The following is a 25,782-nucleotide window of genomic DNA, read 5'->3' on the forward strand; positions in this document are numbered from 1 at the left end:
ACTGCAAGCCAAGGGGAAACACTGCAAGCCAAGGGGAAACACTGCAAGGCAAGGGGAAACACTGCAAGGCAAGGAGAAACACTGCAGGTCAAGGGGAAACACTGCAGGCCAAGGGGAAACACTGCAAGGCAAGGAGAAAACCTGCAGGCCAAGAGCAAACACTGCAGGCCAAGGGGAAACACTGCAGGCCAAGGGGAAACACTGCAGGCCAAGGGGGAACACTGCAGGCCAAGGGGGAACACTGCAGGCCAAGGGGGAACACTGCAGGCCAAGGGGGAACACTGCAGGCCAAGGGGGAACACTGCAGGCCAAGGGGGAACACTGCAGGCCAAGGGGGAACACTGCAGGCCAAGGGGGAACACTGCAGGCCAAGGGGGAACACTGCAGGCCAAGGGGAAACACTGCAGGCCAAGGGGAAACACTGCAGGCCAAGGGGAAACACTGCAGGCCAAGGGGAAACACTGCAGGCCAAGGGGAAACACTGCAGGCCAAGGGGAAACACTGCAGGCCAAGGGGAAACACTGCAGGCCAAGGGGAAACACTGCAGGCCAAGGGGAAACACTGCAGGCCAAGGGGGAACACTGCAAGGCAAGGAGAAAACCTGCAGGCCAAGGGGAAACACTGCAGGCCAAGGGGAAACACTGCAGGCCAAGGGGAAACACTGCAGGCCAAGGGGAAACACTGCAGGCCAAGGGGAAACACTGCAGGCCAAGGGGAAACACTGCAGGCCAAGGGGAAACACTGCAGGCCAAGGGGAAACACTGCAGGCCAAGGGGAAAACCTGCAGGCCAAGGGGAAAACCTGCAGGCCAAGGGGAAAACCTGCAGGCCAAGGGGAAACCCTGCAGGCCAAGGGGAAACACTACAGGCCAAGGGGAAACACTACAGGCCAAGGGGAAACACTGCAGGCCAAGGGGAAACACTGCAGGCCACGGGGAAACACTGCAGGCCACGGGGAAGCACTGCAGGCCACGGGGAAACACTGCAGGCCACGGGGAAGCACTGCAAGCCACGGGGAAACACTGCAGGCCAAGGGGAAACACTGCAGGCCAAGGGGAAACACTGCAGGCCAAGGGGAAACACTGCAGGCCAAGGGGAAACACTGCAGGCCAAGGGGAAACACTGCAGGCCAAGGGGAAACACTGCAGGCCAAGGGGAAACACTGCAGGCCAAGGGGAAAACCTGCAGGCCAAGGGGAAAACCTGCAGGCCAAGGGGAAACCCTGCAGGCCAAGGGGAAACCCTGCAGGCCAAGGGGAAAACCTGCAGGCCAAGGGGAAACCCTGCAGGCCAAGGGGAAACCCTGCAGGCCAAGGGCAAACACTGCAGGCCAAGGGCAAACACTGCAGGCCAAGGGCAAACACTGCAGGCCAAGGGCAAACACTGCAGGCCAAGGGCAAACACTGCAGGCCAAGGGCAAACACTGCAGGCCAAGGGCAAACACTGCAGGCCAAGGGCAAACACTGCAGGCCAAGGGCAAACACTGCAGGCCAAGGGCAAACACTGCAAGCCAAGGGGAAACACTGCAAGCCAAGGGGAAACACTGCAAGCCAAGGGGAAACACTGCAAGCCAAGGGGAAACACTGCAAGCCAAGGGGAAACACTGCAAGGCAAGGGGAAACACTGCAAGGCAAGGAGAAACACTGCAGGCCAAGGGGAAACACTGCAGGCCAAGGGGAAACACTGCAAGGCAAGGGGAAACACTGCAAGGCAAGGGGAAACACTGCAGGCCAAGAGCAAACATTGCAGGCCAAGGGGAAACACTGCAGGCCAAGGGGAAACACTGCAGGCCAAGGGGAAACACTGCAGGCCAAGGGGAAACACTGCAGGCCAAGGGGAAACACTGCAGGCCAGGGAAAAACACTGCAGGCTAAGGGGAAACACTGCAGGCCAAGGAGAAACACTGCAAGGCAAGGAGAAAACCTGCAGGCCAAGAGCAAACACTGCAGGCCAAGGGGAAACACTGCAGGCCAAGGGGAAACACTGCAGGCCAAGGGGGAACACTGCAGGCCAAGGGGGAACACTGCAGGCCAAGGGGGAACACTGCAGGCCAAGGGGGAACACTGCAGGCCAAGGGGGAACACTGCAGGCCAAGGGGAAACACTGCAGGCCAAGGGGAAACACTGCAGGCCAAGGGGAAACACTGCAGGCCAAGGGGAAACACTGCAGGCCAAGAGGAAACACTGCAGGCCAAGAGGAAACACTGCAGGCCAAGAGGAAACACTGCAGGCCAAGGGGAAACACTGCAGGCCAAGGGGAAACACTGCAGGCCAAGGGGAAACACTGCAGGCCAAGGGGGAACACTGCAAGGCAAGGAGAAAACCTGCAGGCCAAGAGCAAACACTGCAGGCCAAGGGGAAACACTGCAGGCCAAGGGGAAACACTGCAGGCCAAGGGGAAACACTGCAGGCCAAGGGGAAACACTGCAGGCCAAGGGGAAACACTGCAGGCCAAGGGGAAAACCTGCAGGCCAAGGGGAAAACCTGCAGGCCAAGGGGAAACACTGCAGGCCAAGGGGAAACACTGCAGGCCAAGGGGAAACACTGCAGGCCAGGGAAAAACACTGCAGGCCAGGGAAAAACACTGCAGGCTAAGGGGAAACACTGCAGGCCAAGGAGAAACACTGCAAGGCAAGGAGAAAACCTGCAGGCCAAGAGCAAACACTGCAGGCCAAGGGGGAACACTGCAGGCCAAGGGGGAACACTGCAGGCCAAGGGGGAACACTGCAGGCCAAGGGGGAACACTGCAGGCCAAGGGGAAACACTGCAGGCCAAGGGGAAACACTGCAGGCCAAGGGGAAACACTGCAGGCCAAGGGGAAACACTGCAGGCCAAGGGGAAACACTGCAGGCCAAGGGGAAACACTGCAGGCCAAGGGGAAACACTGCAGGCCAAGAGGAAACACTGCAGGCCAAGAGGAAACACTGCAGGCCAAGGGGAAACACTGCAGGCCAAGGGGAAACACTGCAGGCCAAGGGGAAACACTGCAGGCCAAGGGGGAACACTGCAAGGCAAGGAGAAAACCTGCAGGCCAAGAGCAAACACTGCAGGCCAAGGGGAAACACTGCAGGCCAAGGGGGAACACTGCAGGCCAAGGGGGAACACTGCAGGCCAAGGGGGAACACTGCAGGCCAAGGGGAAACACTGCAGGCCAAGGGGAAACACTGCAGGCCAAGGGGGAACACTGCAGGCCAAGGGGGAACACTGCAGGCCAAGGGGAAACACTGCAGGCCAAGGGGAAACACTGCAGGCCAAGAGCAAACACTGCAGGCCAAGGGGGAACACTGCAGGCCAAGGGGGAACACTGCAGGCCAAGGGGGAACACTGCAGGCCAAGGGGGAACACTGCAAGGCAAGGGGAAACACTGCAAGGCAAGGAGAAAACCTGCAGGCCAAGAGCAAACACTGCAGGCCAAGAGCAAACACTGCAGGCCAAGGGGAAACACTGCAGGCCAAGGGGAAGGCCAAGGGGAAACACTGCAGGCCAAGGGGAAACACTGCAGGCCAAGGGGAAACACTGCAGGCCAAGGGGAAACACTGCAGGCCAAGGGGAAACACTGCAGGCCAAGGGGAAACACTACAGGCCAAGGGGAAACACTGCAGGCCAAGGGGAAACACTGCAGGCCAAGGGGAAACACTGCAGGCCAAGGAGAAACACGGCAGGCCAAGGAGAAACACGGCAGGCCAAGAAGAAACACTGCAGTGCAAGGGGAAACACTGCAGGCCAAGAACAAACACTGCAGGCCAAGGGAAAACACTGCAGGCCAAGGGGGAACACTGCAGGCCAAGGGGGAACACTGCAAGGCCAAGGGGAAACACTGCAAGGCCAAGGGGAAACACTGCAAGGCCAAGGGGAAACACTGCAAGGCCAAGGGGAAACACTGCAGGCCAAGGGGAAACACTGCAAGGCAAGGAGAAACACTGCAAGGCAAGGAGAAAACCTGCCAAGGCAAGGAGAAAACCTGCAGGCCAAGAGCAAACACTGCAGGCCAAGGGGAAAACACTGCAGGCCAAGGGGAAAACACTGCAGGCCAAGAGCAAACACTGCAGGCCAAGAGCAAACACTGCAGGCCAAGGGGAAAACACTGCAGGCCAAGAGGAAAACACTGCAGGCCAAGGGGAAAACACTGCAGGCCAGGGGAAAACACTGCAGGCTAAGGGGAAACACTGCAGGCCAAGGGGAAACACTGCAGGCCAAGGGGAAACACTGCAGGCCAAGGGGAAACACTGCAGGCCAAGGGGAAAACCTGCAGGCCAAGGGGAAAACCTGCAGGCCAAGGGGAAACCCTGCAGGCCAAGGGGAAACACTACAGGCCAAGGGGAAACACTGCAGGCCAAGGGGAAACACTGCAGGCCACGGGGAAACACTGCAGGCCACGGGGAAACACTGCAGGCCACGGGGAAACACTGCAGGCCACGGGGAAACACTGCAGGCCACGGGGAAACACTGCAGGCCAAGGGGAAACACTGCAGGCCAAGGGGAAACACTGCAGGCCAAGGAGAAACACGGCAGGCCAAGAAGAAACACTGCAGGCCAAGGGGAAACACTGCAGGCCAAGAGCAAACACTGCAGGCCAAGGGGAAACACTGCAGGCCAAGGGGAAACACTGCAGGCCAAGGGGAAACACTGCAGGCCAAGGGGAAACACTGCAGGCCAAGGGGAAACACTGCAAGGCAAGGAGGAAACCTGCAGGCCAAGAGCAAACACTGCAGGCCAAGGGGAAACACTGCAGGCCAAGGGGAAACACTGCAGGCCAAGGGGGAACACTGCAGGCCAAGGGGGAACACTGCAGGCCAAGGGGAAACACTGCAGGCCAAGGGGAAACACTGCAAGGCAAGGGGAAACACTGCAAGGCAAGGAGAAAACCTGCCAAGGCACGGAGAAAACCTGCAGGCCAAGAGCAAACACTGCAGGCCAAGGGGAAACACTGCAGGCCAAGGGGAAACACTGCAGGCCAAGGGGAAACACTGCAAGGCAAGGAGAAAACCTGCAGGCCAAGAGCAAACACTGCAGGCCAAGGGGAAACACTGCAGGCCAAGGGGAAACACTGCAGTCCAAGGGGAAACACTGCAGGCCAAGGGGAAACACTGCAGGCCAAGGGGAAACACTGCAGGCCAAGGGGAAAACCTGCAGGCCAAGGGGAAACACTGCAGGCCAAGGGGAAAACCTGCAGGCCAAGGGGAAACACTACAGGCCAAGGGGAAACACTGCAGGCCACGGGGAAACACTGCAGGCCACGGGGAAACACTGCAGGCCAAGGGGAAACACTGCAGGCCAAGGGGAAACACTGCAGGCCAAGGGGAAACACTGCAGGCCAAGGAGAAACACGGCAGGCCAAGGAGAAACACTGCAGGCCAAGGGGGAACACTGCAGGCCAAGGGGGAACACTGCAGGCCAAGGGGGAACACTGCAGGCCAAGGGGGAACACTGCAGGCCAAGGGGGAACACTGCAGGCCAAGGGGGAACACTGCAGGCCAAGGGGAAACACTGCAAGGCAAGGGGAAACACTGCAAGGCAAGGGGAAACACTGCAAGGCAAGGAGAAAACCTGCCAAGGCACGGAGAAAACCTGCAGGCCAAGAGCAAACACTGCAGGCCAAGGGGAATCACTGCAGGCCAAGGGGAAACACTGCAGGCCAAGGGGAAACACTGCAGGCCAAGGGGAAACACTGCAGGCCAAGGGGGAACACTGCAGGCCAAGGGGGAACACTGCAGGCCAAGGGGGAACACTGCAGGCCAAGGGGGAACACTGCAGGCCAAGGGGGAACACTGCAGGCCAAGGGGGAACACTGCAGGCCAAGGGGGAACACTGCAGGCCAAGGGGGAACACTGCAGGCCAAGGGGAAACACTGCAGGCCAAGAGCAAACACTGCAGGCCAAGGGGGAACACTGCAGGCCAAGGGGGAACACTGCAGGCCAAGGGGGAACACTGCAGGCCAAGGGGGAACACGGCAAGGGGAAACACTGCAAGGCAAGGAGAAAACCTGCAGGCCAAGAGCAAACACTGCAGGCCAAGAGCAAACACTGCAGGCCAAGGGGAAACACTGCAGGCCAAGGGGAAGGCCAAGGGGAAACACTGCAGGCCAAGGGGAAACACTGCAGGCCAAGGGGAAACACTGCAGGCCAAGGGGAAACACTGCAGGCCAAGGGGAAACACTGCAGGCCAAGGGGAAACACTGCAGGCCAAGGGGAAACACTACAGGCCAAGGGGAAACACTGCAGGCCAAGGGGAAACACTGCAGGCCAAGGGGAAACACTGCAGGCCAAGGAGAAACACGGCAGGCCAAGGAGAAACACGGCAGGCCAAGAAGAAACACTGCAGTGCAAGGGGAAACACTGCAGGCCAAGAGCAAACACTGCAGGCCAAGGGAAAACACTGCAGGCCAAGGGGGAACACTGCAGGCCAAGGGGGAACACTGCAAGGCCAAGGGGAAACACTGCAAGGCCAAGGGGAAACACTGCAAGGCCAAGGGGAAACACTGCAAGGCCAAGGGGAAACACTGCAGGCCAAGGGGAAACACTGCAAGGCAAGGAGAAACACTGCAAGGCAAGGAGAAAACCTGCCAAGGCAAGGAGAAAACCTGCAGGCCAAGAGCAAACACTGCAGGCCAAGGGGAAAACACTGCAGGCCAAGGGGAAAACACTGCAGGCCAAGAGCAAACACTGCAGGCCAAGAGCAAACACTGCAGGCCAAGGGGAAAACACTGCAGGCCAAGAGGAAAACACTGCAGGCCAAGGGGAAAACACTGCAGGCCAGGGGAAAACACTGCAGGCTAAGGGGAAACACTGCAGGCCAAGGGGAAACACTGCAGGCCAAGGGGAAACACTGCAGGCCAAGGGGAAACACTGCAGGCCAAGGGGAAACACTGCAGGCCAAGGGGAAACACTGCAGGCCAAGGGGAAACACTCCAGGCCAAGGAGAAACACTGCAGGCCAAGAAGAGACACTGCAGGCCCAGGGGAAACACTGCAGGCCAAGAGCAAACACTGCAGGCCAAGGGAAACACTGCAAGGCAAGGGGAAACACTGCAAGGCCAAGGGGAAACACTGCAAGGCAAGGAGAAAACCTGCAGGCCAAGAGCAAACACTGCAGGCCCAGAGGATACACTGCAGGCCAAGGGGAAACACTGCAGGCTAAGGGGAAACACTGCAGGCCAAGGGGAAACACTGCAGGCCAAGGGGAAACACTGCAGGCCAAGGGGAAACACTGCAAGCCAAGGGGAAACACTGCAAGCCAAGGGGAAACACTGCAGGCCAAGGGGAAACACTGCTCGCCAAGGGGAAACACTGCTCGCCAAGGGGAAACACTGCAGGCCAAGGGGAAACACTGCAGGCCAAGAAGAGACACTGCAGGCCAAGGGGAAACACTGCAGGCCAAGGGGAAACACTGCAGGCCAATGGGAAACACTGCAAGGCCAAGGGGAAACACTGCAAGGCCAAGGGGAAACACTGCAGGCCAAGGGGAAACACTGCAAGGCAAGGGGAAACACTGCAAGGCAAGGGGAAACACTGCAAGGCAAGGGGAAACACTGCAAGGCAAGGAGAAACCCTGCAGGCCAAGAGCAAACACTGCAGGCCAAGGGGAAACACTGCAGGCCAAGGGGAAACACTGCAGGCCAAGGGGAAACACTTCAGGCCAAGGGGAAACACTGCAGGCCAAGGGGAAACACTGCAGGCCAAGGGGAAACACTGCAGGCCATGGGGAACACTGCAGGCCCAGAGGATACACTGCAGGCCAAGGGGAAACACTGCAGGCTAAGGGGAAACACTGCAGGCCAAGGGGAAACACTGCAGGCCAAGGGGAAACACTGTAGGCCAAGGGGAAACACTGCAGGCTAAGGGGAAACACTGCAGGCCAACGCAGTTTCCTCTGCGGACTCTGGATGCTCAAGGCAACTAAAATCTCTGGAGGAAAAATCTAGGCTTCATTGAGGATTAACCAGATGATTCAGGTGTATTCAATCAGATTCTTCCACCCCCGGTTATTCTCCATTTGCAAGTGGGCTCGGAGTCCAACTCATAACAGTTGTTTATGTTTTTGGCCATAGGAGATGTCAGTAAAGGTGTCTCCGGAGGCCGGAATTACCTGATCCACTTAAAGGCTACTTAGATGAGGGCTTTGTGTCTTAGTTTTACTGCACTTTTTGTTTCTTACCTGTTATAGTTCTATTCTTTGAAGTTTAAGGACTCCGTGAACATTTAAGCTTTTGAGAGTTACTTGTTACGTGAAATCAAACCTGTGTTTCTAACTCCCACCCCAACTCCTGGAGCGAGCCTTGAGCATGCGCCCTCGCTGCTCAGAGTCCACATTGTGAAGGGAATAAGTTGGGTATGCGAGTGCACTGCATTAGTAACGTGGCAGCAGACACCAGCGGTAACCAGCAGCTCCTGCACCTCAGAAGGCCCAAGACTCTACGCCAGACATTCAGCAAACAGAAAACAAACAATCTATTTCCTCTCCTCCTGACCAGGCGTAGGCACCTATCTAAAAAGTTATTCGTTTTATAGAACATCAAATCAACAAGAGCAGCGCACCCACAGAGACAGCCCCACCCTCTCTCAGCACCATACATCATATCACTGTGCATTTTAGGCCCATATTTTAGTCTTCACCCATGTGTTCCAATCTACCTCCTTCCCAATGGCGGGTCAGGCTGAGGAGACCCTACCCTTTGAGGGGTCCCCGTCTCTGGGTCACAGTCCACCTCCAGCAGAGCGTCAGTCATGTGCCAGGCTTGGATGTCTTCCTGGGCTCTGTCATCCATCCACACTATAGTAAGTCTTCACTCCTCAGCTAGTATCTATCCCTGAGCATCAGCGCACAATCATGCTATAGGAGCCCCCCACCCTGGTGCATCCAAAGGAACCAGGGATACAAATGGTTACCAAACGTTTCCTTTTTAGGTCTCACTTGACCCAGCGCATGCGCTGGTCTGGCGAGACATTTTGTGAGGGCTCCAAAAAGTGCTACCAGGCCAGCCTAGAGCTACAGTGCATGTGCACGGGCACGCACGCCGCGCTTGACCGAGCGTACTTTCGTGGTCGCACGGCCACTTTGTTTGATCGCGATCACTTTCGCGGCCGCACGGCCGCTTTACATAGCCAATAGGTCTCGCTTTTGGGACCCTATAAGTATTTAGTTATGCAACTGTTGCATGGCTAAACACTTATAAGGTCCCAAAGGCAAGACCTATTGGCTATGCCAATGCTTGTTTGTAATTAGGATGTAGACCCAGCACACAGGGTGATGACCTTTGCGGTATGCTGCACACGCAGTGAGGCCCTCTGCGGTACGCTGCCCACGCAGTGAGGCCCTCTGCGGTACGCTGCCCACGCAGTGAGGCCCTCTGCGGTACGCTGCCCACGCAGTGAGGCCCTCTGCGGTACGCTGCACACGCAGTGATGGCCTCTGCGGTATGCTGCACACGCAGTGATGGCCTCTGCGGTATGCTGCACACGCAGTGAGGTCCTCTGCGGTACGCTGCACACACAGTGATGCCCTCTGCAGTACCCTGCACACACAGTGAGGCCCTCTGAGGTACGCTACACACGCACTGAGGCCCTCTGAGGTATGCTGCACATACAGTGAGGCCCTCTGAGGTACGCCGCACATGCACTGAGGCCAGAAAAAAAATATTTGTGCACATCGGTGCCAGGGTACGCTTACGGGTGAGACGCGCAGGTTAGAAATACAAATAACATATCGACAGCCAAGCTCTCAGCTGGTGGTTGGCCACTTGGGCTACTTTCCATCTAGATCTATTCGTCCAAGGTACCGCTGCAGCTAAATCTCTATAGCCAATCCATGCTGTCGCCGACTGAAAAATTAAACCAAAAAAAGGACAAAAGACTGATGCGATCACAAAGCTCCACCACTGACCTTTTTAAACTCTCGGTAGTAGGCTTTTCTGGAGTTTTCAGTTTCAAGCTGCGAGTGCTTCTGTAAATTTCTCAGATCGATCTCCTGTTGGGGATGGGGAGGGCGCGACAGAGAGAAAAGCAAAATATAACAAAAGAGAATCTTTTCACCGAAGTGTGTGCGGAGTCGACAGTAATAGGTGGCATTAAATTGAGGGTCCGATTTAGAGCTCAGAGGACAGGTTACTACGTCACAACGGGGGCGGATATCCCATCTGCCGAAATATAAATCCCATAGGATATAATGGTATTTATATTTCGGTGGACAGATTATCCGTCACCGTAGTGACCGGGTCACCAGTCAAGATCTAAACCAGGCCCTGAATACTGAGCGGTACCTTCCAGATGCAGCAACTGGTCGTTGGCCGCAGTGAATGGGCGAAGAGAGTCTCTCGCGGCTCAGAGGCTGCTCGGTTCTCTTTTGGGACTCACTAGCCTGAATCCTTGTCTACTCATTGTGACGGGGACTGTGGCAGGTGGAGCCACAAGCAGAAAAGGAGGGCGGTGGAGCAGGCGACATGAAACGATGAGGCAAATGGTAAAATCAGAGAACACAAGTAAGGGAACTGAAGCAGACCGGAGAATATGAAGAAAACATCAGAAACAAAAAACTCAGGGACTGGCCCAGAAATCTGATCTAAATCAGAGAACTCTGAGGTTGAACTCATACGAATGAACCTGGAACTGGGATGGGAAAGGAAGGCAATAAAAATAGGCTCAGTGACAGCAAATCTTAGGGGCGGGCACTATACAAGAAGGACACCAAAGTAGAACAAGATAGGGAGGACACAGAATCAGAACCTGAAAATGGGATGAGACTGGAAGGACACCAGATGGGACAAAAAAGAGGGGGAATCCTGGGGTAGGGCCAGAGAGGAAGCAGGACGTGAGGCTGGGAACCTAGCTGGTACAAGAGAGGGACACACCAATGGTAACAGCAGATAGTGGGAACCCAGAGATGAAACTAGAGTAAAGGGGGGGGAAGCCGGACGTGGTACCCGAGAAGACCAGCCTGCAGGGGTACTAGAGAGGAGGGGTCCTGGGAGATGGACCTGAAACTGAGAAACCAGCGGTGGGACCTGAGAGAGGGAACTCAGAAGTAGGACAAGAGAGGTGCGAACCAGGAGGTAGGGCATCCTAAGACTATAAGCAGCCGTCACACTACTTGATAAGATTTAAGGCCCGTGGAGGAACATTGTGGGAAGAAGCATGGAAAGTACGGAGAGGTGTAACGATATCTACAAGCAACAACCAGCCAAGAGATCAAAGGACCTTAGGCTGCAGCTGACTTGCAGGATCCAGCAGGAAGTGCCCCCTGGAAGCTGAACCTCCGCTTGCAACCTAAACAGATCCCTGAAACTATCGGGTGGTTTTGCATGTTGCCATGTGATGAGGTTTGTGCCACAAAAATCAGCCAAGACCAGCAGCAAGCGGTTATATGCTTGTTCATAAAGTCCTAGTCATACCCGAGAGGTTCTGAAGGATCCCTCCCATAGTTGCGCCCCATTATCACCTCCCAGTAAGCATGCACTGAGGCCGCCATGTTTACCTTCTGCTCGAACTCCCTCTGTCTCTTCAGGGCATCTTTCTGCAGCCCCTCCAGACTCCGCCGCTTACTGACCTCCTTCTCTCGAGCTGCTTTCTGTTTCTCCCTCATGGCTTCTACCTGTTGAAATAGCAGACAGCGTGACTTGATGGATGGAAAATCTCTTGGAACCCAACACTTGCAAGGTGTGTGCTTGGACAGGTGGGTCCCCAGTTGCACCTGGGATTTCTGGGGTCATCTGATAATCACTGTTCAGCCTTGTTGGGAATCATTCTCTTGAGGGCTTTAGTGTAATGCAGTTTTGTTTCTAAAACGAATGATAAAAATAGCATCCCCCATAGGCCTCCATTGTATATGGTGTCCTGCATCTTGTTAGAGGTAATGTTTCTGTTTAATGTTCAGAGCCAGGGGAGCTTTGAAAATTGATTATGGGTGTGATCCCCCCTCCACTGCTACTCTCCGTCCACTGTCACTGCTACCCCCTTCCACTGTCACTGCTACCCCCCTTCCACTGTCACTGCTACCCCCCTTCAACCGTCACTGCTACCCCCCCTTCCACCGTCACTGCTACCCCCTTCCACCGTCACTGCTACCCCCCTTCCACCGTCCTGCTACCCCCCTTTCCACCGTCACTGCTACCCTCCTTCCACCGTCACTGCTACTCTCCTTCCACTGTCACTGCTACAACCTTCCACCGTCACTGCTACAACCTTCCACCCTCACTGCAAACCCCCCTTCCACCCTCACTGCTACCCCCTTCCACCCTCACTGCTACCCCCCTTCCACTGTCACTGCTACCCCCCCTCCACTGTCACTGCTACCCCCCTCCACCGTCACTGCTACCCCATTCCACTGTCACTGCTACCCTCCTTCCACCGTCACTGCTACAACCTTCCACCCTCACTGCAAACCCCCCTTCCACCCTCACTGCTACCCCCTTCCACCCTCACTGCTACCCCCCTTCCACTGTCACTGCTACCCCCCTTCCACTGTCACTGCTACCCCCCTTCCACCATCATTGCTACCCTCCTTCCACCGTCACTGCTACTCTCCGTCCACTGTCACTGCTACCCTCCTTCCACTGTCACCGCTACCCCCTTCCACCGTCACTGCTACCCCCTTCCACTGTCACTGCTACTCTCCGTCCGCTGTCACTGCTACCCTCCTTCCACCATCATTGCTACCCTCCTTCCACCGTCACTGCTACTCTCCGTCCACTGTCACTGCTACCCTCCTTCCACTGTCACCGCTACCCCCTTCCACCGTCACTGCTACCCCCTTCCACTGTCACTGCTACTCTCCGTCCACTGTCACTGCTACCCCCTTCCACCCTCACTGCTACCCCCTTCCACTGTCACTGCTACCCCCCTTCCACTGTCACTGCTACCCCCCCTTCCACCGTCACTGCTACCCCCTTCCACTGTCACTGCTACTCTCCGTCCGCTGTCACTGCTACCCTCCTTCCACCATCATTGCTACCCTCCTTCCACCGTCACTGCTACTCTCCGTCCACTGTCACTGCTACCCTCCTTCCACTGTCACTGCTACCCCCCTTCCACTGTCACTGCTACCCCCCTTCCACCATCATTGCTACCCTCCTTCCACCGTCACTGCTACTCTCCGTCCACTGTCACTGCTACCCTCCTTCCACTGTCACCGCTACCCCCTTCCACCGTCACTGCTACTCTCCGTCCACTGTCACTGCTACCCCCTTCCACCCTCACTGCTACCCCCTTCCACTGTCACTGCTACCCCCCTTCCACTGTCACTGCTACCCCCCCTTCCACCGTCACTGCTACCCCCTTCCACTGTCACTGCTACTCTCCGTCCGCTGTCACTGCTACCCTCCTTCCACTGTCACCGCTACCCCCTTCCACCGTCACTGCTACCCCCTTCCACTGTCACTGCTACTCTCCGTCCACTGTCACTGCTACCCCCTTCCACCCTCACTGCTACCCCCTTCCACTGTCACTGCTACCCCCCTTCCACTGTCACTGCTACCCCCCCTTCCACCGTCACTGCTACCCCCTTCCACTGTCACTGCTACTCTCCGTCCGCTGTCACTGCTACCCTCCTTCCACCGTCACTGCTACTCTCCGTCCACTGTCACTGCTACCCCCTTCCACCCTCACTGCTACCCCCTTCCACCGTCACTGCTACCCCCTTCCACCGTCACTGCTACTCTCCGTCCACTGTCACTGCTACCCCCCCTCCACCCTCACTGCTACCCCCTTCCACCGTCACTGCTACCCCCCTTCCACTGTCACTGCTACTCTCCGTCCACTGTCAGTGCTACCCTCCTTCCACTGTCACTGCTACCCCCTTCTACCCTCACTGCTACCCCCTTCCACTGTCATTGCTACTCTCCTTCTACTGTCACTGCTACCATCCGTCCAATGTCACTGCTACCTTTCATCCACGGTCACTGCTATCTTCCGCCCACTGTCACTGCTATACTCTTCCCACTGTCACTGCTACCTTCCGCCCACTGTCACTGCTTCGTTCCGTCCACGGTCACTGCTAGGGGTGGTACCAAAACGCATGCAATTGTGTATAGAACGTCACAGCAGTATTCAATGATCGGAGATCCTACCCACCCCTTACAATGACCTCTTCCCAAGGAATACACAGAACAGATTGGTTCTGAGAGCTGGACTTCGGCCCTAGCCATAGTGCAGACTGGGAGATTATCTTCCCTTCAAACTTCCAATCCCTCCATGGCTCACATGGCCACTTTGCATCTAACAATTCTACTTTTGTGAATCAAAGAGAAACTTGTGCCAGTCATAGAACAGCTGAGTACAGTGGATAAGGGGTCAACAAAGATGTTTTCAGACACTGTTTTGGACCCTGGAGGGGTGAAGACACAGATCATCCCGAGACCCTGATATTAGGAAGGATTCTGTCCTATCACAAAGCGTCCCTGTGACTTGGGATCGCTAGGACCTTTCCCCGGGGACCTCTGGCCCAGAAGCATGGATTCACAGCCATTGGGCCGCAGTGTGGGCATGGCCTCTCACCCGCTTCTTCTTCTCTTCGGCTGCCCTTCTAGCGTGGTTGACGAACTGCGACAGGTTAGGCAGGCCAGGACTCTTGTTTGCAGCATGCTTCCCCGGCTGCTTTGTGTCCTTTCCCTGCAAAGAGAAGGCAGATGGGGTTATTACAAATAACATAGGAGCAAGACAGTGGTTTCCCCTACAAATATCCAACACCACCTAAGGCACAGAGACCTTCCAAGCCTGGGCCACCCCAGCACCACACTCTCCACTGGGATATAGTTCTCACAGTTCTGCCTCGCATGCAAGTCTGAGCTCTGAGAAGGCAGCCTCTATAGGTCTGTTTTACATAGAATGTTATGTGCTGTATCAGCGGGACCTTTCAATTAAACCACTTTCACCAATATTTTTTCCACTTAAAATGTATTCAATAAAAGTGTCTTATGGCTGAAGCAGGAAGGTGTAGGGAAAGCAAGGGCTAAGTTAATGGGTCTTGGGATCCAGCACCTTGAGACCCTCACGGGTGAGTAGCGCGCTTACAATTCCCTGATTGATTGATTGAGGGTTGTTTGTGGAGGGACTCCATGAAGATAGATTAATGTTTTGGGGGGTTAAAGGGAATCAGTGAAAATAACATTCCTTGTTCGCCTCACTCTGTTTTTTCCTGTTGCCTGGCAGCACTAAATTCACACACCGCGCTGCCATAAGTGCCACCCACTTGGTTTTCCAGTAAAGTTGCCACCAACGATGGCAACAATACCATCTACACGGCCGAATATGACACAAGTTTCAGTTCTCCATCCACTGACAGCCAGGGACCTCTGAAACAGGTGGTGTTAACCAGGGAAGGAGGACAAGCACAGGGCCAGAAAAAGTAGGAGCAGGAGAAGGACTAGAAGGAAAATCAAAAGGATGAGGAGGAGGAATTGGGCCATGAGGAGTCGGGCAGTGTGATGTGAAGTTACATGTATAAAGCTATGGCCTGAGAGCAGCAACACATCTTAGAAACGGTTCTTTGCGCTCTCTCGGGCAATAGCCACCTTTGAGACCGATATGATTTTCACCTCTCTTAGAGCACTGCGTAACCTCCTCAACTAACTTAAAATGCAGTTTGTGTCAAAATATGTAAACCAGAACAACTTTACTGCCACGTTTTTCCTAGTTGCTAATTTCTTATAGTGGCGGGTGAGAGTTTGTCAAAAATAATGTATAGGTTGGTACAGTGGCTCCACCAGGCACGACTTCCCTCTCATGACCCCACCTCTTATTCTGCCACATCGAATTTATGGAATTCAGACAAAACGTCTTCAGTTTCCTGGACTGCTGTCTTACCTTCACAGGCTCTGCACGGGCTTCAGATTTCAGCCTCGAGCTCAGGGGGGGAAGAGACAGCCTGCATGTGAAGTGTGCTACGCTGGGAGCTGCTGGGGTGCCATATTGGGCACCCCGCTGTTGGTACTGGCCTTACCAAGTAAATCCCTAGCCCTGGGACAACCCGCTCCCCAGTAAGGCGATCTCTTTAGTGGGGCTGAAATCTTTTAAAAGGGGATGGTGAACACCTACAAATGTTATGATCCCACTGAAATCTATGGAACCATTTTTAAGGTTTAGGGGATCAAAAATGTTTAAAGTAGGTGTGACACTTCGCAGACGAGGGTGAATTAACAGATAGGCCACCGCCTGAGCTCGCCCGTTATGTTCAGAAATACAGAGTTATCCAATAAGATTCTATTACAGGACCAGAAGCCCAGGCTTTGCTTCTCTTCTTTTACGCAGCAGCAACTCCAAGGATACTTACAGAAAAAAACAAGCCTTTCAGAACTACACCCAAGAGGCTAAACGGGGCTGCCGCCATCTTGAGTGTCTCTCTCTGTGCGGACCGCAGTCAAATAAGCACCTCCATTTGCGTCAAATATTTGAATGAACTGTGAAACAATGTATGGACATCATTTACTTTCACTTGTAGCAAAACATTCCTTGCTGCCCGCATCCAAGCAAAACAGGAGCCGTATGGCCCACGAGGCAGCCTTCGGGCCAGCGCATGAACAGATCTGGGGGTGCTTCCATTGCCCCCCTTCCCTTCTTCATATCAGGTGATGCTCTTTGCACACTTTCAAGGAAGCGCGTGCAGTGGCTCTCCGCTCTGGCCAGTGCAGTCCTATTTCTTTGCCCATGCACCCATATCCTTACACCAGCACATCCCAGTCCTAATGAGCCTAGATGCTCGGCTCAGCTAGGAGCCCTCCTCAAAGGATCCAGAGAGAAAACTGCAAAATCTACAGAAATTCCGGTGTTTACCATCGTTCCTCCCTGGCAGACGCTCCAGACCAGAGGTACTTTGGCTGAGATTGCGATAACGGACACAAAGGCCCAAGCCTCTAGGAGCAAGTGCTGGTAATACTGCTCCAATCAAGTTTTCTCCCTTATGATCCAAGCACTCACCTGGGGCAGCTTCCCGCTATTTACACAGCCGCCAGTAACTCCACTATTAGGCGAGAGAACTTCATTTATATTTATAAGGAGATAAAAGTATCTAAATTGCTCAAATTACTCAGAAAAATCCAATATGGCATCTAGTGAGCCCTTCACTCTGGATAAAAAAAAAAAATATTGCGAGGGTGCATCCTCATTTTAATATTTAGATAACGGTATCTCAGAGGCCATTGACTATTAGGTACAATACTCGATCTGGAAGGTTTCGTCATCGACCTTGAAGCCGTTTACCAGGCAACTAAAAACCAATGTGCCATCCAAAGAAAGGAATGCCCCAGACCAGAGAGCTGTAGCATAAAGTTGCATCAATACAAGACACCAAAATATGCTAACTTTCATGAAAAACTCTAGCATCGACAAGTGGACGAAACCCTATCAAGATAAGTTACTTATCGGGTCCACTGACGAACCTCCTGGAGATGGCTCACCAAGCTAAGCATGAAGGCACAACAATGGACCCCAAAATGTCAACCTGCAAGGCAAAACGAGCAACTTGCTTTCTGAGTCATGCAACTCGTCTCGGAGGAAGGTGTTCAACCCTGCCCATTTTTCAAAAGCCGGACATGGCCCGGGTGATCGTCAGCCTGAGCCTTTTGTCAAAGCTCCCAAGGAGTCCCAAAGTCATGCAGAAGAGGAAGCTGGCAATACCAAACTAGAGCACATGCCATTTTCCCCCTAGAGCTGGAGGAGGACACATCAGATGAAGTAGGGGCTGTAACAGAAACATCACAAATTTCAACCCAACCTTTGGCTTTTTTAGGAAACTGTTATCCCCATTCCAAAGTATAACTATGGAGCAGATTCAGATTGTTCACAACTGGTGCATTCTGTCTCAGGACTCGTGGAAACTGCAGACAAAACAAGAGTTTCATTTGAAGTTTCATGGGTTCAACTACCTCCACCAAGACTATTTTTCCCCTACAAGAGCAAGCCTCAGGACTTGCTGCAGGGGTTCTCACCGCAAAATCTTTACACTTCAAAAGAAAGGAGAGAATTTCAGACTGGTTGTGAACGTTCTACAGGCCTCGATAAATCATACAATGTTACCAGACTCGCAAGTCTAGAGACGTGACTAATCTACTCGACCTAACTGTAATGCTCTTGACCCATAAACTCGTCCCAAATTGTGAGATCCTAGGCAATTATTTTATTTCACTCAGTCGCCTTTTTCTTCATTATCACATATGAGAGCACCTTCAAATATGTGAGCTTAGCACAGAGGTCTTCAAACTTTTTTGCTCTGAGCGCCCCCTAAGCAAAATGTTTCGAGGTCGGGCCCCCCTCCAAAACTTAAAGGCAATGACTGGGGAAGTGTGAGGGACATGGCTGTGTGCAGGGGGCGGGGCTTATGAGATGATTTCAGGAGTACCTTTCTATAGCTCATAAACCACACTAAATATGATACTTATAAAACAGCAAATGCATCTAACATAAACATGTATGGTCCCAAAAGTACTGCTCCCCATAATTGGGGCGTTGGGCCCCTCACACTATTTTTTTTTTTTTTTTTTTAAACCTTTATTCAGTTTATCCGGAACACAGCTATTCAGCCGACAACCCGGAGGTTCGGCAGCTTAGGTGAAGCAACATTGAAATGCATTCGCACTGAACCGACAGGAGAATCAGATAAAAGGTTCAATTTTAAAGAAACACCAACACAAACCAAACCCTTGCAAGGCGTTAAGCTTCGAGTGCACATGAGGGGTGCCCATCAGGGGGAGTTAGTCCCATTCATCTACCAGAGACAACACTATAATGAGAGGAGGGAGGGGGAAAGCAGAGACCCACAACAGGCAATCAGTCATCAACAATACGAACATAGCCGGAAAGAATGTCAAGGGGAAAGCTGCTCCTCTGGCTGATCCAGATCAGGGGGCAGACAGATGTCCCCTCTGTAGTGGTTCCATCGCCCCCATACTGCATGCCATTTCCGCGGGCGCCCTCTAGCACAATACACTGTTTTTTCCCTGAGCATGCTCCAGTCCATATTTTCCTTCCACGCTGCCAGCGCGGGAGGCACTGCCGAGCCCCACAGGCGCGCAATATCCCGCTTAGCCACCATGTTCCCCAGGGTCACCCACTGAGTTTGTGCGTCATCGAGATCGGTAGGACCCCAGACGTTCAAAAGACAACACCGCGCCTCCGGTTGCATGACAATGCCCGTCACCTCCCCCATCACTGCATGGACTCGCCTCCAAAACTCCACAATCACGCCGCATTCCCAGATGATATGTAGGAAGGTGCCCACCATGCCGCAGCCTCGCTTACATAAACCCTCCTCAGAAAAACCCATACGGACCAACCTAGGGCCTGTCACGTAGACTCGATGAAGTATTTTGAGCTGCACCAGCCGCAGACGCGACGGAATCGCAACCTCCTTAGGAGAGGAAACTGCATATTGCCAGTCCTCATCATCCAGTTCGAGGCCGTCCCTAGTCCATTGATCCCGCAACCCACGAAGAAGGTCAGCCCGGACATTAATCAGCTTCTTATAGATGAGAGAGATCGTGCTCTCCGGCATATGACCATGCAGAATTCGGTCCTCCAACGGGAAGGACGCAGGCACCTTCTCACCTTCTACAATGACCGACCGCAAGGCGTGACGCACCTGGGCACAGCGGAAAAACTCAGTGTTCCCCAACTCATACTCCTTCTGCAGCTCCTCAAAGGACTTCACCTTGCCCCGAGCCAGCAAGTCTCCCACCCTTGAGATACCGATCAAATCCCATTTCTCGAACCCTTTTGTATGCCAAAGCTTCCCCAGGATATCCGAGTCAAACAGCGGGGTAGCAAGGGTAAGTCTGCCCCTCCAACCCAGGGAGTCCGTCGCCAACTTCCACACCCGCACCGCCACCCCAGTGGGCCCCGTAAGGGACAAGTCCAACGACTTCGAGTACAAGGCTCTGTGGTAATTACCGCCACCGCCATAGCGAAGCCGGGGCTCAACGCCGAGCCATAGTCGCCATGATTAATCGCGCACAACTGGGTAGCCCAGTAGTATCTGCGAATGTCCGGAAGCGCAACACCACCATCGTACCACGGAAGCGTCAACTTAGCGATCGCTATGCGCGGTCGCCCATCCCACAATAGCGAGCGTTGGAGGCTTTCGACCTCTCTAAAGTAACTAGTCGGGACCCAGTCAAGAGTATTCTGCAAGGCATAGAGGAAACGGGGAAGAGACATCATTTTAAACAACGCGGCGCGTCCGAGGAGAGAGAGCGGCAGCCTCCGCCATCCCGCCGCATCCCGCCGCAGACGCGCCAGGGGGGGGAGCAGATTCTTCTCATATCGCAGGATGGGGTCAGTGGAGATGTAGATCCCCAGATACCGGAAGCCCTGCTGGGCGATCTGGATCGAACAGTTTCGGGGGACAGGCGGAACATCGCCACACAGTACATACAGATATGACTTACCCCAGTTGATAACAAGGCCCGAGTTCCTACCAAAAGAAGTCAAGACGTCGCAAACCACTATGAGAGACTTCTGGGGCGAGGTGAGGTATAATAGGATGTCGTCGGCGTAAAGTGAGATACGATCCTCATAGTCGGGCGACCATCGGAGGCCACGTATACTCGGATGCCATCGTATCCACGCTGCAAGCGGTTCAAGAGCAAGGGCGAACAACAAAGGCGACAGGGGGCAACCCTGCCGGGTGCCCCTCCCAAGAGGAAACGGCCTGGAAGCCCTCCCGTTTACCACAACACTAGCGAGGGGACCCTCATAAAGCAACCTCACCCAGTCAACAAATCGAGGTCCAAAGCCGAACTTGGCTAGTACCGCCCACAGGTATGCCCACTCCACCGTGTCAAATGCCATCGTGGCGTCAAGAGACGCCACAATAGCCGGCTCCCGCAGCGTGTCCACCCTAGCAATCACACCATGGAGGCGCCTACGGTTCAATGCAGTGTTGCGATGCGGAATGAAGCCCGATTGGTCCGGGTGGATCAAGTCCTCAAGCACCCGGACCAAGTGGTTCGCCAGGATCTTAGCGAGGATTTTCGGCTCAGCATTAAGAAGCGATATCGGCCGGTAGGAACTACACTTGTCCCGAGGCTTACCGTCCTTATGTATCACCACTATGGTTGCCAGTCGTTGATCAAGCGGCAGATACCCGTTCACCCGCGCCTCCACGAACATGGCGCGCAGGTGAGGAGCGATCTTATCCGGACAAAGCTTGTACAATTCGATAGGCAAACCGTTCGGACCGGAGGCCTTACCCGAGTTCAACGCCCGAATAGCACCCGCCACTTCATCAACCGTTATATCACCATCCAGGTCGTCCCTATCTACGTCAGAGAGGCAGGGCAGAGCAATATCACGCAAGAGGTCACACGAGTCGGCAGTCGGCCTGTCCGAAACCGAGGTGTACACTATGCGGAAATAGTCCGAGAAACACTGGACTATACCGTCGGGGTCAGTAACAACCGCTCCCTCCTCCGTCGTTAACTCCGGCACCACTCTATTGACCCGCTCTTTTTTGTCCAACCAAGCTAGCAGTTTCCCGGCCTTATCCCCAACATCATACAGACGGCCCTGCTGCTCCCTGCTAAGGGTCTTGGCAGCATTCTCCGCCAAATCCCTGTACTCCGACTGCTTCAAACTCAGATTATGCAGCGTATCCGCTGCCACCACCTCCTCCAGGGTCACTTCTAAAGCCGCAATCTCATCCTCAATCTGCACCACCTCGGCATCTTTCCGTCGCTTGGCGGCCACCACAAGTGAGAGGGCCTCCCCTCTCAATACGGTCTTAAACGCCTCCCACAGAGACACCGCCGAATCAACCGAATCTTGATTCTCCTGGAAATAGTGATCAACTGCCTTCAGCAGCGCCCTGCGCGTCTTGGGGTCACGGAAGTACCAGGGGTTAATGGGAGCAACCCTACCCCCTCCCACCCGGCCAATATCAAAACGGACCCACACCGGAGAGTGGTCAGATATGCCGCGTGCCATATGCCTAGCCTCAGAAACTAGCGAGGCATTCGCAGCCAGGGTGAGCACATAATCAATCCGGGAGAGACTCCCATGCGCCCCGGAGTGAAAGGTATACTGACTCTGAGTGGGGTGCCGGAGCCTCCAGCAGTCCACAAAACCAAAAGTGTCTATGAAATCAGGAAGCCACTTCTTAGCCCCCCCCGGTATCCCTGGGCGGGTGCCTATCGAGCAGCCCAGAACCAACAGCATTGAAATCTCCCCCCACCACCAGCAGTCCCTCAGGGAGTTCCAACAAGGCCCTGCCCAGATCCGCAAACGTGGAGGCCTGCAGGGCCGGAGGGACATACACAGAAACCAATACCAACTTTCTACCCTCCCACCTCCCCGCCACAGCTACGAACCGCCCCCTATCGTCAACAATGGTGGAATCAACCTCTAGTGGCAGTGAGGCTCGCACAAGTATGCCCGCTCCACTGGAGCCCGATGAAAATCCCGAGTGGGCAATGAATTTGTAGCCCTTTCTATTGAGTGCATAGCACATATTGCCTATAAGATGTGTCTCCTGCAATAGGGCAACGTCAGGCGAAGCCCGCTTCAGGAACTGAAAGACGATCCCCCGCTTAATACGATCACCCAAGCCATTAACATTCCAGCTAATAATATTAAGGCCCCTACCCCCCATCCCCAAACACCAAGAGACCTTCACCCCCCCCCCCCCGAAAAACCACCACCAAACCATCCTGACAACAATTACTACGCCTTGCAAGAAAAACCCCCCCAACAACCACCCCAACACATCATGTCCACCCCCCTCCCTGCACCCCTGCGTCAGCTTACAAAGCCCCCCCAACTTGCAGTGTGCCTGTCGCCCTATCAAAAACAAATCTACAAAAAGAACCCCAAGGGAGGAAAGAGCTCCGAACGGCCCTCCGCCACCCCCTCATTACTGCAGTTAGCCACAAGTCATTGTCCGGGGCAAAAATAAATAGACCTAACACACGGGGCATCACTCCTGCTCAGCCCGGTCACTGTCCTTTCCCGTGGTACAGTCCTCGCTGGTCCGCCTCCGTGGCAGAGCGTCCAACCACTCTCCGGCCATTTCAGGCGAGTCGAAGAAGAAAGTCCGATCCTCATACACCACACGCAGTCTGGCAGGGAAAAGCATAGCGTATTTTAAATCCATCTCCCTAAGGCGTCTCTTAACCCCCAGGAAAGACTGCCTTTGCTTCTGCACCATCTGGGTGAAGTCAGGATAGAAGTTCACAGAGGCGTTCTGAAAAGGAACCGGGCCCGCCACCCTCGACGCTTGCAGGATAGCGTCCCGATCTCGAAAATGAAAAATCCGGGCGACAATCGGCCTCGGGGGAGCTCCCGCCTTAGGCCTCCCGCCAGGTACCCTGTGAGCACGTTCTACTGCAAAAAACTTTCCAAGGCCCTTAGGCCCAAGATGGTTCACCACCAAGTCTTCGACGAGGAGGTCCACTGAGCGCTCCTCCGAGGATTCCGGGACTCCAGTAATGCGCACGTTGTTGCGCCTGGCCCGACCTTCAAATTCCTCCAGCCGACGGGCAGAGAGATCACTAGCAGTCCGCAGCTTCTCGACCTCCGCTTGCAGTCCCAAAACATCATCCGCAAGGCCAGTAGTCTTGAGGTCCAGGGACTTGACCCGCTCATTGGTTTTGGCCAAATCCGCGCGTATCAAGTTAACATCGACCAAAATAGTATCCACTCTTTGTGCCAAGGCATCAAACTGTCGCCCGATCGACGTTTGCATCCCCTCTATAGCCCCCATAACATCCTGCAACGACAGCTCCGAGGCCGGGGCCGGGTCAGCTTTCTGTACTTCCAGCGATTGTCCCGATCCACCAGGGGACCCCTTCTGCTGGGCATATCGATCCATATTGTTGGACTCGGTATAACCTCCCCGCCTGGTAGCCTTGAGTTTCGGCTTGTCAGCCTCTGCTTTGGCCGACATTGCAGACTCGATGTAGACAATTACGGAGAAACGTCCCTCACCCAGCTAAATGTGACAGGCCGGACCGTCACTCAACGACCAGGGCGGGCACGAGTCCTCCAGATGTCCGTGGAGCCTCAGGAAGCGCTCTCAGGCCGGAGCCAACACAGGGCTAGAAAGTGAAAGTGAAAGTGCGACGGTCTCCATCCGCCCGTTCACACCCCGCTGGCCCGCTGTTGTTCAATTAGAGGCCGGGCATCTTGCCAACGCGAGCCCCTGGCATCCCTCGGATGTAGGCCGCAATCCGCCATCGTCCACAACTCCGGTCCCCGGCGGGCGATTTTGGCCCGGACAGCGTCAATCGTCCCCACGATGACTCATCTACAAGATACCGTGCATAGGAGACAGGATGAAGAACAGGATAATTGACGGAGGGCGCGAGGGTCCCGGGAGCTCAAAGCTCACGCAGCCATCTTGGTCACGCGCTAGGCTCCTCCCGCCGCTCACACTATTGGATCCCAATGCAACTACACCTGCTGCATTATTGATAACAGCAGTCCTGAGTAGCTGGCTATGTCCCTTGCATCTTTCACCTCTTCCCCATCATGCCGGACCATCACTCCGATTTTGAATCAGGCTCTCTGTCTCTTTCAGAAAAAAAGAGCACCGACATGTTTTCTCCCTTTTTTCTGCAAAGGTGCTAATGCTAGAAAGGAAAACAAGCAAGTGACCTCTTGAAATCGCTCTGGGCATTTGTGGAAACTCGTGCATGTTCTGCACTGTTTCCAATGGGCCCTCGTGGATGTGCGGCGTTTGCCTTGCAGGTGCGAGCAGCGGCGCCATCTGTTTGCAATTATCGCACCTGCTGCTGCTCGCTCCTGCAAGGTAAACGCTGTACATGCCCCCAGCGTCTACAGGCATCCAGTATCCTGTTACTAATGACTTTCATGACTTTACAACTCCCGTCACTTTAACTTTCTGCCGCGCTCGTCTTTCAGCGCTTGTTTTAATTAGCAGCAGCGCGCCGTTTGTTTCTCCAATTAGCTTGTTTCACGAAGCCGCCTTTTTGTGCATCACATATGACTGCACCTTCAAATGCGCGAGTTCGGGAAGTTCGCTTTTCAAAAACCCCTTAGGTTGGATGTAATCATTAATAATGTTAAATCTGTAATAAATAACTATCCTTATAACGGGTTCACAGGACAACTGATATTAATCTTAGGTTAGCATTTTCATCATATGTTTCTAGGTTAATATTTTAAAACTCCCTTTTAATAACACTTCTCTAACGGAGAGATAATGTGATGTAATACTCTGAAAAGCTTCTGCGTGTTAAATACGTTCTTTTAACTTGAAAAAAAAAATCATATTTTTTGCGATTTTTACATGCGCATATTTTCACGGCTGAGCTCCTGCAAAGAGGTTCGGAGCTGGGGCGGGCGCGTGAGTCGCCTCTCCGGGTCATTTGTCGGCTCTTCCACCTCCTAGATGCGTCACTAGTTTGTGTCAAGGCACCAGCTGGACTCCAATGACTACAAACGTGTCCTATGGGCTCTGCGGAGCCGAAACAGAGCCCAGCCCGGCGCTACATTTCCACCTTTCCATTTTAGTCAGCCGGAAGGTATTGCTGTTTTAAGCAAAAGTACTAGACGTATAAAGATGAGCGCATAAAATCTATAAAAAAAAAAAAATGTCTGCAACCGAGCTGAGCTTCAATGCATAATTTATGGCTGTTGTCCCAATGATTGCAATTGCCGTGATTGGGGTGCTGATCCGCTCACCCCCATACTGTTTAGGTCGGAGTTAGGCAGTTATATTAACATAAGAATAGTTCCTGCCTAAATGTTCAAGAAAGATTTCACATGTTATGCATCGATCAGGCCTGACTGAATTAAAATGCAGTACTTAAATTGAGTAAACGTAATATACAAATGAAGGTCATGAAATG

The 25,782-nt window shown here is 54.0% G+C and overlaps 1 protein-coding gene across 2 annotated transcripts in view; it reads right to left on the bottom strand.

Annotated features, from left to right (window-relative positions):
* Positions 1–25,782, bottom strand: part of GNL3L (G protein nucleolar 3 like) — a 64,923-nt gene that overhangs the window by 32,892 nt on the left and 6,249 nt on the right. The window contains exons 3-5 of one of the 2 annotated variants that reach the window (XM_085629846.1): positions 14,480–14,593; positions 11,463–11,579; positions 9,876–9,959 (exon numbers count right to left, since the gene is read on the bottom strand). In XM_085629846.1, the coding sequence (XP_085485972.1) occupies positions 9,876–9,959; positions 11,463–11,579; positions 14,480–14,593 (315 nt within the window). The remainder of the gene's footprint in view (positions 1–9,875; positions 9,960–11,462; positions 11,580–14,479; positions 14,594–25,782) is intronic. The other variant, XM_085629845.1, reaches the window with a different exon arrangement.

Source organism: Triturus cristatus, chromosome 10, assembly GCF_964204655.1.
Source record: "Triturus cristatus chromosome 10, aTriCri1.1, whole genome shotgun sequence".
In the NCBI taxonomy this organism is placed as follows: Eukaryota; Metazoa; Chordata; class Amphibia; order Caudata; family Salamandridae; genus Triturus; species Triturus cristatus.